Genomic DNA, 17,570 nt, shown 5'->3' with positions numbered 1-17,570 from the left:
TAAAACCCCTCCAACGCATTATCAAGGATCTACAAACTATCCTGAAGGGCGACCCAACACTCTCACAAATCTTGGGAGACAGGCCAGTCCTTGCCTACAGACAGCCCCCCAGCCTGAAGCGAATACTCACCAGCAACCACATACCACACAACAGAACCACTAACCCAGGAACCTATCCTTGCAACAAAACCCGTTGCCAACTGTGCCCACATATCTATTCAGGGGACACCATCACAGGGCCTAATAACATCAGCCACACCATCAGAGGCTCGTTCACCTGCACATCTATCAATGTGATATGTGCCAGCAATGCCCCTCTGCCATGTACATTGGGCAAACTGGACAGTCCCTACGTAAAAGAATAAATGAACACAAATCAGATGTCAAGAATTATAACATTCATAAACCAGTCAGAGAACACTTCAATCTCTCTGGTCACTCGATTTCTGATCTCAAAGGTGACTATCCTTCAACAAAAAAACTTTGAAAACAGACTCCAACGAGAGACTGCTGAATTGGAATTAATTTGCAAATTGGATATAATTAACTTAGCTTGAATAGAGACTGGGAATGGTTGATTCATTATAAAAAGTAACCTATTTCCCCTTGTTTATTCCTCCCCTCCCCCCCGCACTGTTCCTCAGACGTTCTTGTTAAACCCTGGATTTGTGCTGGAAATGGCCCACCTTGATTATCATACACATTGTAAGGCGAGTGATCACTTTAGATAAGCTATTACCAGCAGGAGAGTGGGGTGGGGAGAGAGAAAACCTTTTGTAATGATAAACACCCATTTTTTCATGGTCTGTGTGTATAAAAACATCTTCTGTATTTTCCACAGTATGCATCCGATGAAGTGAGCTTTAGCTCACGAAATCTTATGCTCTAATAAATTGGTTAGTCTCTAAGGTGCCACAAGTACTACTTTTCTTTTTGCGAATACAGACTAACACGGCTGTTACTCTGAAACCTTGGAGAATCATAGAATCATAGAATATCAGGGTTGGAAGGGACCTCAGGAGGTCATCTAGTCCAACCCCCTGCTCAAAGGAGGACCGATCCCCAATTAAATCATCCCAGCCAGGGCTTTGTCAAGCCTGACCTTAAAAACTTCTAAGGAAGGAGATTCCACTACCTCCCTAGGTAACACATTCCAGTGTTTCACCACCCTCCTAGTGAAAAAGTTTTTCCTAATATCCAACCTAAATCTGCCCCACTGTAACTTGAGACCATTACTCCTTGTTCCGTCATCAGCTACCACTGAGAACAGTCTAGAGCCATCCTCTTTGGAATCCCCTTTCAGGTAGTTGAAAGCAGCTATTAAATCCCCCCTCATTCTTTTCTTCTGTAGACTAAAGATCCCCAGTTCCCTCACGCCCAGACAATTATTGTATGTCAACATATACAATAAAAATAACATTCTTAAAACTGTTTCCAGTTTATCAATGAAATATCTTTCAAATTTCACTGAGTTCAGAGAGCTTTGGATCAGAAACACATGGAGACATAATAGTAATGCATATTGTATAGTATACGGAGGATGGGAGAATGTTTTAAATCATAGATGGAAAAGATTTCTTAGCTCTAGGCTCGTCCCTTCCAAGGGAAGATGATTCCCTAAGATGCATTTTCTAGTATTTTGTCTGAGATCCTATAGGTTTCTTTTATAACTTTTTAGGTATAGTATAAAAAAATATTAGTTGTGTATACCTATTTCTATAATTAAATATTGAAATATTGTGATTGCTGTATAACTCCCCCCCCCGTGCAATATAGCCGAGCAATTTTTTTGTTTGTTTTTTTCTATTAAATAAATATTTTCTAGCTACTATTTTGTATGTCCATAAATTTTGGGTGTTCATTTTGCGTATCAAAAGTTTTGATATCTACTAGCAAACATAGATTTGATCTGATTATATATTCTCTCTGCAGCTGTTAATTTGAAGATGTTTAATTTCTGTTTCTTACTTCCAGTACTTAGTTATCTAACTCCTATTATTTATTTTATTTTCAGATCAAACCTGCAGCTGCCTGTAAGTGCCAATCTATTACTTTATTATGATTTTGTTTAGTAGCCTAATTTCACAATGTGGCCACAAGAACAAATGGATATAAACTGGCCATCAATGAGGTCAGGCTTGAAATTAGACGAAGGTTTCTAACCATCAGAGGAGTGAAGTTCTGGAACTGGCTTCCAAGGGGAGCAGTGGGGGCAAAACACCTAACTGGCTTCAAGACTGAGCTTGATAGGTTTATGGAGAGGATGGGATGATGGGACTGCCTACAAGGGCATGTAACCGATCTGCAACTGCTAGCAGCAAATATCTCCAATGGCCAGTGATTGGACACGGCAGTACAATTAACGCAAAGTAAAAAAGTCTGATGTAAAAGCAGGGAACAGTAAAGCGGTATTTAAAGTGGTGGTGTTATAGTCTGAAGAAAACCTGAACAATAACAAAAGTGAATACACATACATAAAGTGAAATACCAGAATTATGTGAAGGTGTTTAACTCCTTTTCTTTTTGCGAATACAGACTAACACGGCTGCTACTCTGAAACCATTTTTCTGTAATTTTTCCTTTTCCTGTAGGCCTTAATGTTTGCAGCTCAATAAATGCAAATGCAACAAAGACAGAAATCAACATAGACACATTACCAGAAAACTTTACAATAAGCAATGTAACTTTTGCAAATGGAACACTGTTTCAGAATTCACCACTGAACAATTCAATAGAAGGTCTTTCCCCTGGTATACAATATATTATCAACTTTGAAAATGGTACAGAATCATGCTGCAAAAATATTACAACAAGTAAGTGACATGAGGTTGTTGTGGGAGGGAGTATCTTTTCATTTTATAACTTTCTTACCATTTTAAGTCCTCTCTACACCACGAGAAAGCAAAAGGCATACCAGAGCGTGGCTCCACCTTGATTTCTGGCAGAGTAGTGAACCATGTTATGTCAAAGACCTATGTCTGCTTAGTAGGCTCTGAACACAGTTTGTGAACATGTGGCCTTACAATAGTTCATGAATGCAGGTGCTGTCACCTAGTTGTAGACTCTTTACCTATGAAGGGTTACTTTCCTTTGCTTTCCTTTTCATGGCTTCAACTGGCAGCATGGACAAATGTATAGAGTTGGGCTAGCGAAGTGCGTGTTTGGACTGTGACTCATATTTGAAATACTTGAGTGACAAATCATTCTTGCAACTACTTATATACTATAATATATATGGTACTGTACCACATATCCAGATGATGTTGGCTGCTGGCCCTGTATTCAAGGGCCTTCTCCTTACATTGTTATACAGTCAGCAGGGCCCCTTTTCCCACAGTTGCAATAAGTATCTTTTAGAAAGACCATCAGGTTGGTGGTAACAGCCTTCAACAGCCTGAATGGTGTAGGCAGGAGAAATGAGGCAGCCTGACATCTGAGTGTTGTGGAGGTCAATGCTGCTGCTCCTCAGTCCTGGCTGACCAAACCCTCAGATGGAAAAGGGACTGAGGGGGTTAAGGGGTGAAGGGGATCAGTAAGCAACAACTAGGAAATGCCCAGTTGTGGATGAGGAAAGTTACTGCTAAGGCCTCCAGAGTCCTGACTGCCTCCTGGCATAAGTAGACTAAATAAAATAAGTCTTTATATGCACGTAAATGAAAACCTAGCCCAGCATATTCTACCTGAGTACATCAGTAAGTCCTTAAGGAGTTCTAAGGGTGCTGCCCTCTATCAGTAAATGTTAGCCTCTGGCCACATTACTGTGTCTTGCTGCCTCCTTTCTGTTTCCCCCGTTGTTACTCAAGACTTCCCATCACCATCCTCCTATTCAAAACTGCCCTTTCCTTCTTAATGCTCCTTATAAGCTGTTCCCTGCTAAATTTACACCAGGCCTGGATTAGCTGATTGACGCTAAAAGGAGGGGTTGTGGGAAGCACTGTGAAAATTCTGTTGGAGGCTATGAATTAATACAGTCTTGTGGTTAGCATCAGACGTGTTTAAAGCAAAGAAATTCCCTTTGATAAATTTCATTCTAATAAATCTGGCTGATCTATCAGCACAACACTGAGTGACTCTAATGGCATAATTTGGAATTATGATCTTTTATGTATATTCTTGTAATTGTTAGTATTGCAACCACTTGCCTGTCTGTATTACTGCCCATAGTGTTATATAATCTAGCTCCAGAATCTAACATTTATAAGGCACTTTTCCAGATTATTCCATATTCTGTACTGGAAAAATTACTTCTGAGATTTAGAAAAATAACTGAAGGGCAGTATAGATGCACTTTGTATATAAGAAGGCTATATCTCTTGTAAGGCCATGGAAGAAAGAGAGAAACAGTTAGGGTAACTTACCCTCGCAATCCAATATTAGTAAAATGGAGTGGTCAAAAGTGTACACAGGTTTTGGGTGTCCCATAATTAAACTAGTAATTCCTTAATGGTTTCATATGAAAGATACAGAGCTACATTCACTGGTACACTCCAGCTGCTTTGTACTTCTTTGCTGATGCATAACCAGAGTGGTGCACTCAGCCAAAACATACCGATTAATCTAACCCATAACGGCTAGAAGAATGCCAGTTATAGTAAAAGAAGGAACTTTTTACATTAATAAGGCCATGAGGTGGAGTATGGGAAGTGCTCAGAGTTCAAGCATATGATAATCCATGTTATGACAAATCCTAGAATGGCATTAAGAACTTCCAGAGCAAAGTCACTAGAAAGACAGTACATGAAAGTGTACTCTGATACGTTCACAAGCAGAACAGCTTGTCTTGCCATGTCCATAATGACAAGAATGACATTTCATGCTCTACCCTACCCTATAAAATTAATATTAGTATTCACTAGTCCTGGGGCTAAATAAGACATGATTGTAAATGACAATTTTTTGGATCACTGTTATAGAATACTGCAGTAGGTCTTAAAAAAACTCCAACCCTATAGTGTAAAAACACATTTATTTTCTGTGAATTAATATTGGAGCACTAATTGTTTTGTTTTCCTTGCAGCAAATGTTCTTGCTGTACTAATAATACATATACTTTTTACCAGACAGAACCCAGTGCAGTTTTTGATATCAAAGTTATAAATATCACCACGGGAGAAGAAACCTTGACTTGGTAAAACAGTAATGATGAGCCTTCTCAGTAAACTTAAAGGCTAGTCTATGCAGTTAATGAAAGTTTTTCTCCAAAAAACATCACTTCCCAAATCACGACTGCTACCATTATGGGATTCGATCCTGGTGCCTTTTATGCAGTTAGGGTCTTTGCACAAGCTGCAGGGACTGAAGGAGACCCCACTGCCACAGAGACCTGTATGAGTAAGCAGGGCCAGCATTTCTGCCACAGGGGGCCCTGGAAAGCTAAGTTACATGATTGGGCTTCGGCTTCAGCCCTGCGCACTGGGGCTCAGGCTTTGGCTCTTTAGTTTCTGCTCTGGGCCCCAGCGAGTCTTAACACCATCCCTGCGAGTAAGTCATCGAAACCTCTTTCAAGGAAACATTCTGAAATGATAATCTGTGGTTTCAACCTCTGTCACCTCATCACTTTGTCTGATTTATGAAATTTCTGTACATCTTTGACAGAAAACCCTACATTTTAGTTGATCTACATGTAACTGTTCAGTCTAAGGCCTTGTCTACACTACGGGGAAAAATCAATCTCAGCTATGCAATTTGAGTTACGTGAATAGCATAACTCAAATCGACGTAGCTTAGATCTGCTTACAGCGGGGTCCACACTACGTGATGTCGACGGGAGACGCTCTCCCGTCAACTTCTCTTACTCCAGTAAAATACAGGAGTCGATGGACCCGCTAGACCCGCTAAATTGACTGCCGATGCATTGATCGTCGTGTATCAATCCCCTGGTAAGTGTAGACAAGCCCTGAGATAAGTGATTTCTGCCAACGCAATACTGCTGCAGTTAGTAGTGCTGGGCTGCTTAGTAGCTTTAAGAACATAATGTCGGGCCCACAGAATTAACAATAAAACCTAGTGCTACAATAAATACAAGAGTGTGTGTTACAATGGGGAATCATCCCACAGTCTTCATAGCCTTGTGTGTGTCTGTGCAAGTGCGAGAGAGAGAGAGAGCACTCTTCACCCATAAAGATTATGGCCCTCTTGATCAAGGAATTTTCCTTGCATTGAGGGGCTGTTTGCACTTGAATAAATGCCCAGAAGAAGTGCTATATTTCACTGAAGTTGTCCAGCTTTGTCACTGTTCTTAAATGAACTCATTTATGTTTGGTAAGTCCCAGAGGCATTTTAACCAGATGGTCTATATGGGATATCACTGAGCATTTCTGAGCTGCTAAAGTCTGGATTGTTGGTTTTTTGTAGTTGCTGTGGTGGTTCTGAGGAAACATTCCTTTTTATTTGGAGTCAGGGGAACTAACGAGGATGTTTTTGCCTGCACTTGCACAGCTTGCTGTTGAGCATAAGCTGTGATTCAAGAGCCTTGTTTGTCCTTGCAAAAGTTTTATCCCACACCAAACAAGGCCACAGCATATGGATAAGGGACCCTTTCCCTTTTTTGCATTGCCAGCATGTGTATTTGTAAATTTTGGAGGAAGTCCAATTCATACAACTTCAACAGACTAGACCCCTTACTGAGAAGTAAGAAGAAGGGCTTGTCTATACAATGCTTTAGTCTGCACCAGAGAGGTCCACACTAGCATGTCACTCTCTAACTGGCCTGTGTGGACCCTGCTGACATGCACTCAAAGTTCCCTACTGTGAGCTGATGTAGTGCTGTGCGAAACTGGACTATGTTAACGTGCACTAGGGAACTTTTAGTGCGTGCCGCAGGGTCCACAGTTACTGTGCGGCATGCTAATGTGGACTGAAATTTACATCCTTCTGGTGTGGACTAAACCACCATGTAGACGAGCCCTGAGACACACTAGATGCAACTCACCACTGGCATGAACAGGAAATTAGATATTTTCTTAATTTTTTGTAAGGTAAATTCTGTTTTCTTTTGGTTAATTTATCAGTAATTTTAAAGCACTATGTAAATTAAACAAAAAACCCAAAACCACCAAATTTATCTTACAAGCTACTTCCATGATATAATCCTGTACTTTCTCTTTACATTTTTAATACATGTTGCTTCCAATATAAGAGAGGTAAACAGTCATTGATAGTATGGAGTCTTGGGGAATTTTCATAATATATATTGCTTCATATAAATATTTTAGAAGTCCCTGGTGATTTTGGAGACTAAGTACTTTAAAATATGTATTAAAATCATGTTATCATTGTAGTACATCCATTCAAAGAATGTGAATATTTGAATATTTAATACTTACTTTCTCTTAGTTGTTTTGTTGAACACCTAACTCCATTGACTTCAGTGGAGCCAGGATTTCACTCAAAAAAAGGACATTCAAAGTAACTTACATTCAAGTAATAAAATCCAGTAGACAACAGTTAATCTGAAATATGAGCTTCATTGATAATTGTACCCCAGGTGAGCAAAACTTTGGTTTTGTCTAGGACAACTAAGGATAAAAAGTTAAGTAGGAAATGTTTACTGGTATTGTCAGTAATTTCATTTCTCGTTTAAACAAGCAAACAAACCTGACTTCTGGCATGCTGTGCCCTGTTTAATCAAGTTCTGGTGTGACCTTCTTGGCCTTTTGAAAATCCTAGCAGTTAAAAACATATAAGGGATATAGGGAAATGCTTCAGTTATAAATGTATGACTTCTGTAGAGCCCTACACACCTAAATTTGTATGAATTGCAATACAGAAGAAAATGCAGAGTATTTAAAAAAAAAAAAAAAGGCAGTTAAGCAAATCTATTCATTCCTCAGCATATTAAGATAGGAATTAAGTAAAATTCAGGGATATGCTGTTAGATTTCCTGAGCTGTGCTGTGCTGATGCTTGGTAAAATTAGAGATGACGTGTGCAGGAAAGGTAGCCCTCAACCACCTTTCTGTTTTCCTGAACATGAGGCTGCTGAGAGCTGAAATGGCACCCACTGTAACTTACATCAGACCCACCTTCCCTCTCCTGGCATTTCCCTTACATGGTAGCAGTAATAGGAGATGGGAAGGCTGGAGCAGCCCAAAGGGCTGAGGATTTGGTCCTTTAATTTTAGTCTGGTCCAGTGATATTGTGCTTTAATTTTAACTGGAAGTGTGCTTCTGAAAGTTGCAGAATTGACATCCCTGTGAAGTCCTCTGTCTAATCTATAGGCAGTGGAAGTGCAAAATTCTCCCTTGTCAGCAAGCTTCAACCTTGACCTTTGCATTCTATCTTCTAAGAGGAAAGGAGCCAGTTCATTTTCCATGACTGTTCACTTGTTGGTCTCTCTGAACTACCACCAACAAAGATGCCAGTTGTGATAGTGGCTTATATGGTATAGAATTGAGCTGTATGAAAATGGACTATGGCTAGCAACTCTTTTTTCGTGCAGGTCACCAAACAGCCAGCAGGCTACAGTGATTTACAATCATCAGCGTGAGCTGAAATCAAACTGGTGATGTAAAGGTGACAGGCACTGCCTTACATTACCATTTCCATACAGTCCCCTGCCAGAATTCAATCTCAGTATACAAACTCTTAACATTTTCTGCGATTACATTTTTTTCTTTATGCAATTCTTTCTTCCATGCTAAAGATAAACTACCTCTTTCTGTTTCTTAAACAGAGCCCAGTCCAGTTTTTAACATCCAGGTTACAAATATTAGTGCACATGAATTAACTTTAACATACAGTTACAGGATATATATATTAAAAATAAAACCTAACCTATTGAGAGCCAGAGGTTGAAAACCATGTGATGTAATTATTGACTTAGAACTTGGGACCTTTTACAGCTTCACAATACTTCCACTAGCAGTGGATAATAAGACTGAAGGAGACCCAAAAGCCACAAACATCTATATAAGAAAGTGACTGAGTTATTTTTCAGGCAGCAGGCCTGGGGCTGGTGGGACTAGAGAGTAAGGAATATCTTCTTTAAGGGTGACATTCACTGCACCCACACATGGCCCATGTAAGACTTCATGGTAAATTGGGATGTCAGACTTTTGATAGATCTACTGGACCAGATGACTGAGTGTGGCAATTCCTATCGATTGGAGGGTATTGGAAAGGTAAACTCCACCGCTAATACTTCAGAGTTAAGAGTGCAAGGCTGTAGGGCAGTCAGCCCACAACTGCTATTCCAGAAATAATTACACCTCAACAAATAATTGTCTCTTGTCTTCAACAGTGCCCACTCCAGTGTTTAACATCGAGGTTTCCAGTGTCAGTACAGACGAAGTGTCTTTAACCTGGGAAAACAAAGATGCTGCTGCTTCTGAGTACAGTTACAGGATACTCATTGAAAATAAAACTTCACCTACTAGGAACATGACAGTCAATGTCAGCGAAGCTGTAATTCGAGACTTAAATCCTGGTACATTTTACAACTTCACAATATTTCCACTCGCAGCAGATAACAAGACTGAAGGAGACCCAAATTCAACGTCCATTTACACAAGTAAGTCATTGAGCCACATTTGACTGTTTCATGTGAATACTCTGATAACCGAGTGTGACAATTCCTGTGGAATGCATGGGGGTTGGAAAGCAAACTCTACCACTAATACCTCAGAGTTAAGAGTGCAAGGCTGTAGTGCAGTCAGCCCACAACTGCTATTCCAGAAATAATTACACCTCAACAAATAATTGTCTCTTGTCTTCAACAGTGCCCACTCCAGTGTTTAACATCGAGGTTTCCAGTGTCAGTACAGACGAAGTGTCTTTAACCTGGGAAAACAAAGATGCTGCTGCTTCTGAGTACAGTTACAGGATACTCATTGAAAATAAAACTTCACCTACTAGGAACATGACAGTCAATGTCAGCGAAGCTGTAATTCGAGACTTAAATCCTGGTACATTTTACAACTTCACAATATTTCCACTCGCAGCAGATAACAAGACTGAAGGAGACCCAAATTCAACGTCCATTTACACAAGTAAGTCATTGAGCCACATTTGACTGTTTCATGTGAATACTCTGATAACCGAGTGTGACAATTCCTGTGGAATGCATGGGGGTTGGAAAGCAAACTCTACCACTAATACCTTAGAGTTAAGAGTGCAAGGCTGTAGTGCAGTCAGCCCACAACTGCTATTCCAGAAATAATTACACCTCAACAAATAATTGTCTCTTGTCTTCAACAGTGCCCACTCCAGTGTTTAACATCGAGGTTTCCAGTGTCAGTACAGACGAAGTGTCTTTAACCTGGGAAAACAAAGATGCTGCTGCTTCTGAGTACAGTTACAGGATACTCATTGAAAATAAAACTTCACCTACTAGGAACATGACAGTCAATGTCAGCGAAGCTGTAATTCGAGATTTAAATCCTGGTACATTTTACAACTTCACAATATTTCCACTCGCAGCAGATAACAAGACTGAAGGAGACCCAAATTCAACGTCCATTTACACAAGTAAGTCATTGAGCCACATTTGACTGTTTCATGTGAATACTCTGATAACCGAGTGTGACAATTCCTGTGGAATGCATGGGGGTTGGAAAGCAAACTCTACCACTAATACCTTAGAGTTAAGAGTGCAAGGCTGTAGTGCAGTCAGCCCACAACTGCTATTCCAGAAATAATTACACCTCAACAAATAATTGTCTCTTGTCTTCAACAGTGCCCACTCCAGTGTTTAACATCGAGGTTTCCAATGTCAGTACAGACGAAGTGTCTTTAACCTGGGAAAACAAAGATGCTGCTGCTTCTGAGTACAGTTACAGGATACTTATTGAAAATAAAACTTCACCTACTAGGAACATGACAGTCAATGTCAGCGAAGCTGTAATTCGAGACTTAAATCCTGGTACATTTTACAACTTCACAATATTTCCACTCGCAGCAGATAACAAGACTGAAGGAGACCCAAATTCAACGTCCATTTACACAAGTAAGTCATTGAGCCACATTTGACTGTTTCTGAATTTGCACTCTGCCGATCAGTATTCTCACCTCATCTTTATTAAGAAACACTTCCCTGTACCGTTTGAGTTTTAGGTACAGCATAACTATCCAATCTGAAGCATTATTTTCTTTTGTAGCTTCTCAGCATTCTAAATTTTCAAAAGTGACTAGTGATTCGTATGGCCTCAATTTTTGCATTTTCAACATCTTGGTCATGCCTGATTTTCTGAAAACTGGTGCTTTTCTGAAAATTAGGCCATTTTAAGGTGTCTCCAGTGGGGCACTCAAAAGTTGAGGTGTCCCACATCACTAGTCACTTTTGAAAATGTGGGCTGGTATATTTAGGTGTGTTACCATATTTAGGATAACATGGGGCAAGTCTGCAGAGAGATGAGAATTCAGGAGTAAATAATTTATTCTTTAAAACCCAGAGAGAGCTGAAATACTTCAGTATATTTGTAGGGAAGGAATAGAATGCATGCTTGCACACACACGCGCGTGCACACACACACAATACACTCTAGTACATTGTCCGAGCACGCGCACACACTGAAATCTGCCACAGCTGGGGTTCAGAAGTCCTCTGAAGAGGTACCTGCTGGGCTTTTATAAGGCTTTCAAAAAACAAAAGGAAGGGGTTTGCAGGATGGCAGATTAGTATTTATTATTTGTATTATTACGGTGTCTAGGAGCCCTACACATAGACCAGGACCCCATTGTGCTAGGAGTTAGAGGGTCAAATTGAGTCTGAAATTAGGTGTTTTGTTTATTATATTAATGACCATTGCCTTTTGTGTATTGTTTTGCTTGTACTATACAATTATCATGTTACAGTACAAGCAAAACAATACACAAAAGATAGATAACTACTTGCAGACACACCTCCGTATCTTGGATTTTGTTGTAGTCAATGAAAAAACGCAGTCATTGTAATCAGTTGTGGGTTTCCAGAACTGGACTCGGCCATGTTTGTGACTAAAGTGAGATGCTGATATCTGAACAAAACATTGTCCCTTTGAGTTAGGGTCTTGGGAGTAAAAGTCCTTGACAGTGCACAGTCACATATCCTGTAACTTTGAAGGAGAGAAAGGGGAATCTCCTTATGCTCAAAACTGGTTTAAACAAGAGAGAGCCACCAGTGGCAAACACAACTAGAATGTCTGCCCTCAGGGAAACAACTTAATGGGAAAAGGTCAGAATGATCAGAAGGGGTGGCCTCATGAATAAATTCTAAGGGTATGTCCAAACTGCAGTCTGAGGTGTGATTGTACTCAGGCAGACATACCTATTCTAGCATGGCTAAAGATAGCAGTGTAGATGTGGGGGCAGGTGCTTCAGTGTGTGTGTGTGTGTGTGTTATAAAAGCATGGGGGACCCCAGCTATGTACTGTGTATGTCTAGCCAGTGCTGAAGCTTGTGCCCCTGCATCTACACTGCTATTTTTACTCACTGAGCGAGTGAGAGTATGTTTATCCATGCTGCAATCACACCTCTGATTGCAGTGTAGACATATACCCTAAAATGAAGTAGACTAGATGTGGAGATAGTGATGAAACTAAAAAAGGACATGTCCTAGAATAACACTGATTTAAAAAAAAATCCACCCAACCAAGTTTCTTCAATAGCAATATCATATAAAGATTTTTTTTTTTTAAGCTACTTCGCGTATAGTAGCTCTGGTCTTGCAGTGGTTATAGTGATGAGAGGAGACATTTGTGTGTCACTGAAAATCCTGATTAAAATATGATAGTGTGGAGTACAGAAGATATTTGTTATGGTCAAGTTGTACAATTCTTATTACAGCAATAGAAATTCCCATGGTCTTGGATTCTTCCAGGATGGAGATATCTGTAAGACCGTACTTCATGTCATTCATAGTCATGAATTTTGTATCTTGCAGCTTGCTTATAACTGCAGCATGAGTTTCTTGTAGAGCAACAACGTCAATGTTATTCACCTTAAGAACTCTTGAAAGATAGTCATGTTTAGCATGACAGACCTTCCACATGAAGTTGAGCTGGTCCCACAGTTCTCTGGCCCAATAACTGTCCCACTGTGAATAGATACTTATAGTCATTGGGTCAGAGAGACAGCACGCATGTATGTATGAGACAGCACGCATTTCTGTAGTCCAGTGATTAGGGTACCCACCTGGGAGGTGGGAGATCCAGGGTCCAGTACTCCTGCTCCAGTCACTCTTTAATTATTCATCCACAGTGGAACAGCTTCAACAGGAGAAACTAAGAGAGCCCCACATCAGAATATCCCACAGCTTAGTGACTAGAGCACTGCTCCTGAGAGGTGTGGGATACCCCTACTCAACTCTTCTCTCCCCCTCTCCCTGAGAGGGGGGAATTGAACCTGGGTCTCCCACATCCCTGGTGAGTCCTCTAATTACTATGCTAAAAGTTGTAAGGTAGGCTCTGTTGCTGCCTCCTTGGGGGTTTGAATAGGACCTAATGCAGTAGGCAATCTCAGAACATCAGGCCCTGCATGTGACTTCGGCGGCCAAATGTCTATCTTCCCCTAGTTTGTGAATCACTGGGACTTAGGCAGGACTAAGTATCTGGACACATAAAGGGAGGCAGCAGTGTGCATGCTCAGAGGCAGAAACTTAGGTGCCTAGGGAACTATTACCTTGAAAGTCTGGGCACTTACAGGGATTGGGCAGGAGTTCTGTGCATCACAAGGGAGCCAAAACTGGGACTTAGATATGTAAAATAGGGACTTAGGCACCTAACTCCTTTTGTGCATTGAGCACTAAGATTTAGGCCTGATCCAAGGCCTGTTGAAATTCTTGAGTCTGTCCTCTGACTTCATTGGACTTTGGATCAGGCTATATGAAAATAGCTGGTAGTACACACAGACTGAAGGCTCAAAGTCAGTTTTATAGAATCATAGAATTGTAGGGCTAGAAGGGATCTGATGAGGCCATCTAGTCCAGCCCCCGGTGCTGAGGCTGAACCAAGTATATCTAGATCATCTCTCACAGGTGTTTGTCCAACCTGTTGTGTTGGCTTATAATGCTTAATTTACATTTGATAGAGAGGTACACATCTTACTTCCTGGCTGGAAGAACTCTGGTTTTTTCTCTTTGGTTGGTGACAGACTTCAAAACATATTTTCAGTATATACACAACTCCTTAAATATCATTTGCACATACATCTCATAACCATATAAATGATCAGCATGATCCTGGGTTTTATTTAAGACCTCATGTGATACTCTGTATGCATAAATACTCTCCACTCCAGTAATCTAAGTCATTAATGAAAATTTTGAATAATACCAAACCCAGGACACTCCTATGGGATCCCACTAGATATGTCCTCCCAGCTTCACAGCAAACCATTAATAACTGCTGTTTGACTGTTCTTTCAACCAGTTCTGCACCCACCTTAGAGTAAATTCATCTAGACAACGCATTTCCTAGTTTGCTAATGAGACTGTCATGTGGGACTGTGTCAAAAGCCTTACACAAAGCAACATGTATTATGTCTACTGTTTCCCATCATCCCTTAGACTGGTAACCCAGTGAAAGAAGGAAATTAGGTTGGTTTAGCATGATCTGTTCTTGACAAATCCATGTTGGTTATTACCTTTTACCCTAATATCCTCTGCGTGCGTACAAATTGATTGTTTAGTAATTTATATCTTTCCAGGTATTAAAGTCAGACCAACTGGTCTATAATTCCCCAGGTCTTCTTTGTTCCCCTTTTTAAAGATAGGCACTATGTCTGCCGTTCTCTAGTCCTCTGTGACCTCATCCATCTTTCATGAGCTCTTGAAGATAATCACTAATGGTTCCAAGATTGCTTCAGCTAGTTCCTTAAATACCCTACTCTGAATTCTATCAGGCACAGCCAACTTGAATACATCTAAAGAATTTAAATATTCTTTAACTTGTTCTTTCCCTAGTCTGGCTTGTGTTCCTTCCCTTAGTGTTAATATTAATTGTTTTAAGCATCTTGTCACAATTTATCTTTTTAGTGAAGACTGAAGCAAAGTTAGATATTAACTTCTCAGCCTTCTTTATGTGGTCTGTTATCTCTCCTACCCTGCTAAATAGTGGACCTACATTTTCCTTTGTCTTTCTCTTGCTATAATTTATTTCTAGAACCTCTTCTTATCGCCTTTTATGTCTCTTTCTAGGTGTAACTCACTGAATCCCTTAGTCTTTCAGATTTGTCTCCTACATGCTCGGGTTATTCTTTTGTACTCATCCTCAGCAATGGTCATGTTTTCGCTTTTGTAGGATTCCTTTTTGATGTTTCAGCCCATTAAAGGGCTCGTGATGGAGCCATATCAGTCTCTTACTTTTCTTCCTATCTCTCCTGCACATCAGGATTGTTTGCTGTTGCATCTTTAATCTTGTCTCTTTGAGAATCTGAACTCCCTTTTTCCCTTAGATTTTCTTTCCGTGGGACCTTACCTACCAGTTCTCTGAGTTAGTAAAAATTTGTTTTTTAAAGTCCACTGTCCTTTTTCTGCTGCTCTTGCCTTCTTTTCCTTAGAATCATGAAATCTATCATTTGAAGAACACTTTCACTCTTCTACCTCAGTACATTCCAAGAATGAATAGGAGATTTTGTATTTTGCCTTGTTACTTTTCCAACAGATGTCTGAGTAGTTAAAGTCTTCCATTACTTGTGTTTTGGTTATTTCTGTTGTTTGTTCTATACATGCCTCATCTACCTCCTCATGCTGATTTAGTGGTCTATAGTAGACCCCCAGCATGACATTGCCGCTTGTTTATTCCCCTCTTTTATCTTCACCCAGAGACTTTATACTGGTCTACCTGTCACCTCCTTGTGGATCTCAATACAAGTGTAAATATTCTTGATGTATAATGCAATACCCCCTCCTTTTTTTGTTACACTGTATGTACAAGCTAGTTGTGACAAAGCTCTGTGCTTGTCTCCATGGATGCCGCGCTTCCTGGCGGATTTCGCTAGTCTCAGAGGCTCACTGTGAACCTCCACGTAGCCCTTCTCTCTCTAGAGGCAAGGGTCACAGCCTAATGAGCCATTTTCATTATAAGCAGTCTCTGTTGTCTCCCTGTATCAATGATTAATTGGGGAGGGGAAAGAGAGGGGAGCCCGGGCCCGGGCCCGGGCCCGGGCCCAGGCCCGCCCTTTACTCCATGCTCCAGCCCAGGGACCCTAATAGTAGCAGCTATGGTAGCTGACTTTTTGGAAATAGTACGCGTACAATTCCCTGGGCCACTTCCCCACAGCAGCCCTCACTTTCTCAATATCTACTTCACCATTACCTCAGGGCCTCCTTCCTTGCGCCTGAAATGGTTTGTACTGCTCAGTTCCTCCAACAGCATGGCTTCCTCCTGATTTATGCACGCCCAACTGACTAACTGGGAGGCTTTTAACTAGTTTCAGCCAGCCCCTCATTGGCTTCAGGTATCCCAATCAACCTAGCTATCTTGCCTGCCTTCTGAAAAGATCTTAATTGGCCCCAGGTGTCTTAATTGACCTGGAGCAACTGCCATTTACTTATCCTGGTAACAGGGATTTGTTTAGCTAATATATCTGTCTCCCACTACTTTTCTATAGCCATCTGGCCTTGCCCCATCACATATCTTCCCCCCGCTCAACACCATAGAGTTGGGCAACTTGGGACTCCAGGCAGTGTGCTCGTGACAGACCATCCGCATTGCCATGGTGGCATCCAGCCCTGTGCCGTGTGTGGAACTGGAACGGTTGGAGCGATAACAACCACCTAGTGACCCTTGCATTCTTTTCCTTATTCCGCTGCATCCACTGGAGGGGTGCATGGTCCATCACAAGAGTAAATCGCTGGCCTAACACAATGTCTCCAGGCCCATTTGACAGTAAGGCATTCTCTCTCGACTACTGCATATTTCTGTTCTCTTGGGAGAAGCTTTCTGCTTAGGTAGAGGATTTGGTGTTCCTCTTCTCCCACCATTTGCGACAGAACCGCCCCCAACCCCACCTCGGAAGCATCTGTTTGTAAAAGAAATTCCTTGTTAAAGTCTGGGGCTATGAGTACGGGGTCATTACAGAGGGACGTCTGCAGTTCTGTGAACGCCCCCTCTGCTGCGTCGGTCCTCTTCACCATGTCTGGACCTCGGGCCCTCACCAGGTCGGTTAGGGGACTTGCCCTAGTGACGAAATGGAGAATAAAATGTTGGTAGTAGCCTACCATGCGTAGGAACGCGCAGACCTGCTTCTTTCAGGTCGGCCAGGGCCAGTTTTGAATCGCCTCTAGCTTATTCGTTTGGGGCTTCACTATGCCCATTCCTACAATATATCCCAGGTACCTAGCCTCTGCTAGCCCTGTGGCGCATTTAGCGGGATTAGCAGTGAGGCCAGCCCACCTTAAGGTGCGCAGTACTGCCTCAACTTTCTCCAAGTGGGTTCCCCAATCTGGCGTATGGATGATGACATCATCTAGGTATGCGGCTGCATAACTAGTATGGGGGCGCAGCAGCTTATCCATGAGGCATTGGAATGTGGCTGGGGCCCCATGTAGCCCAAAAGGGAGGACTGGAATAGCCCGTCCAGGGTAGAGAACTCTGTCTTTTCTTTAGCTTCAGCTTCTTTGGTCAGGGGAATCTACCAGTACCCTTCTGTCAG

The 17,570-nt window shown here is 41.3% G+C and overlaps 1 protein-coding gene across 4 annotated transcripts in view; it reads left to right on the top strand.

The window, feature by feature from the left end:
* The window catches only part of PTPRJ (protein tyrosine phosphatase receptor type J), a 128,719-nt gene that overhangs the window by 71,429 nt on the left and 39,720 nt on the right, over positions 1-17,570 (top strand). For 3 of the 4 annotated variants that reach the window (XM_043548849.1, XM_037899665.2, XM_037899664.2), the window contains exons 2-7: positions 2,015-2,033; positions 2,592-2,813; positions 9,241-9,510; positions 9,719-9,988; positions 10,197-10,466; positions 10,675-10,944. In XM_043548849.1, coding sequence (XP_043404784.1) covers positions 2,015-2,033; positions 2,592-2,813; positions 9,241-9,510; positions 9,719-9,988; positions 10,197-10,466; positions 10,675-10,944 — 1,321 coding nt within the window. The remainder of the gene's footprint in view (positions 1-2,014; positions 2,034-2,591; positions 2,814-9,240; positions 9,511-9,718; positions 9,989-10,196; positions 10,467-10,674; positions 10,945-17,570) is intronic. The other variant, XM_043548850.1, reaches the window with a different exon arrangement.

This window comes from Chelonia mydas, chromosome 6 (assembly GCF_015237465.2).
Source record: "Chelonia mydas isolate rCheMyd1 chromosome 6, rCheMyd1.pri.v2, whole genome shotgun sequence".
NCBI classification, from domain to species: Eukaryota; Metazoa; Chordata; order Testudines; family Cheloniidae; genus Chelonia; species Chelonia mydas.
The sequence above is the reverse complement of the archived record's forward strand: the minus strand, read 5'-3'. Positions and strand labels throughout refer to the sequence as shown.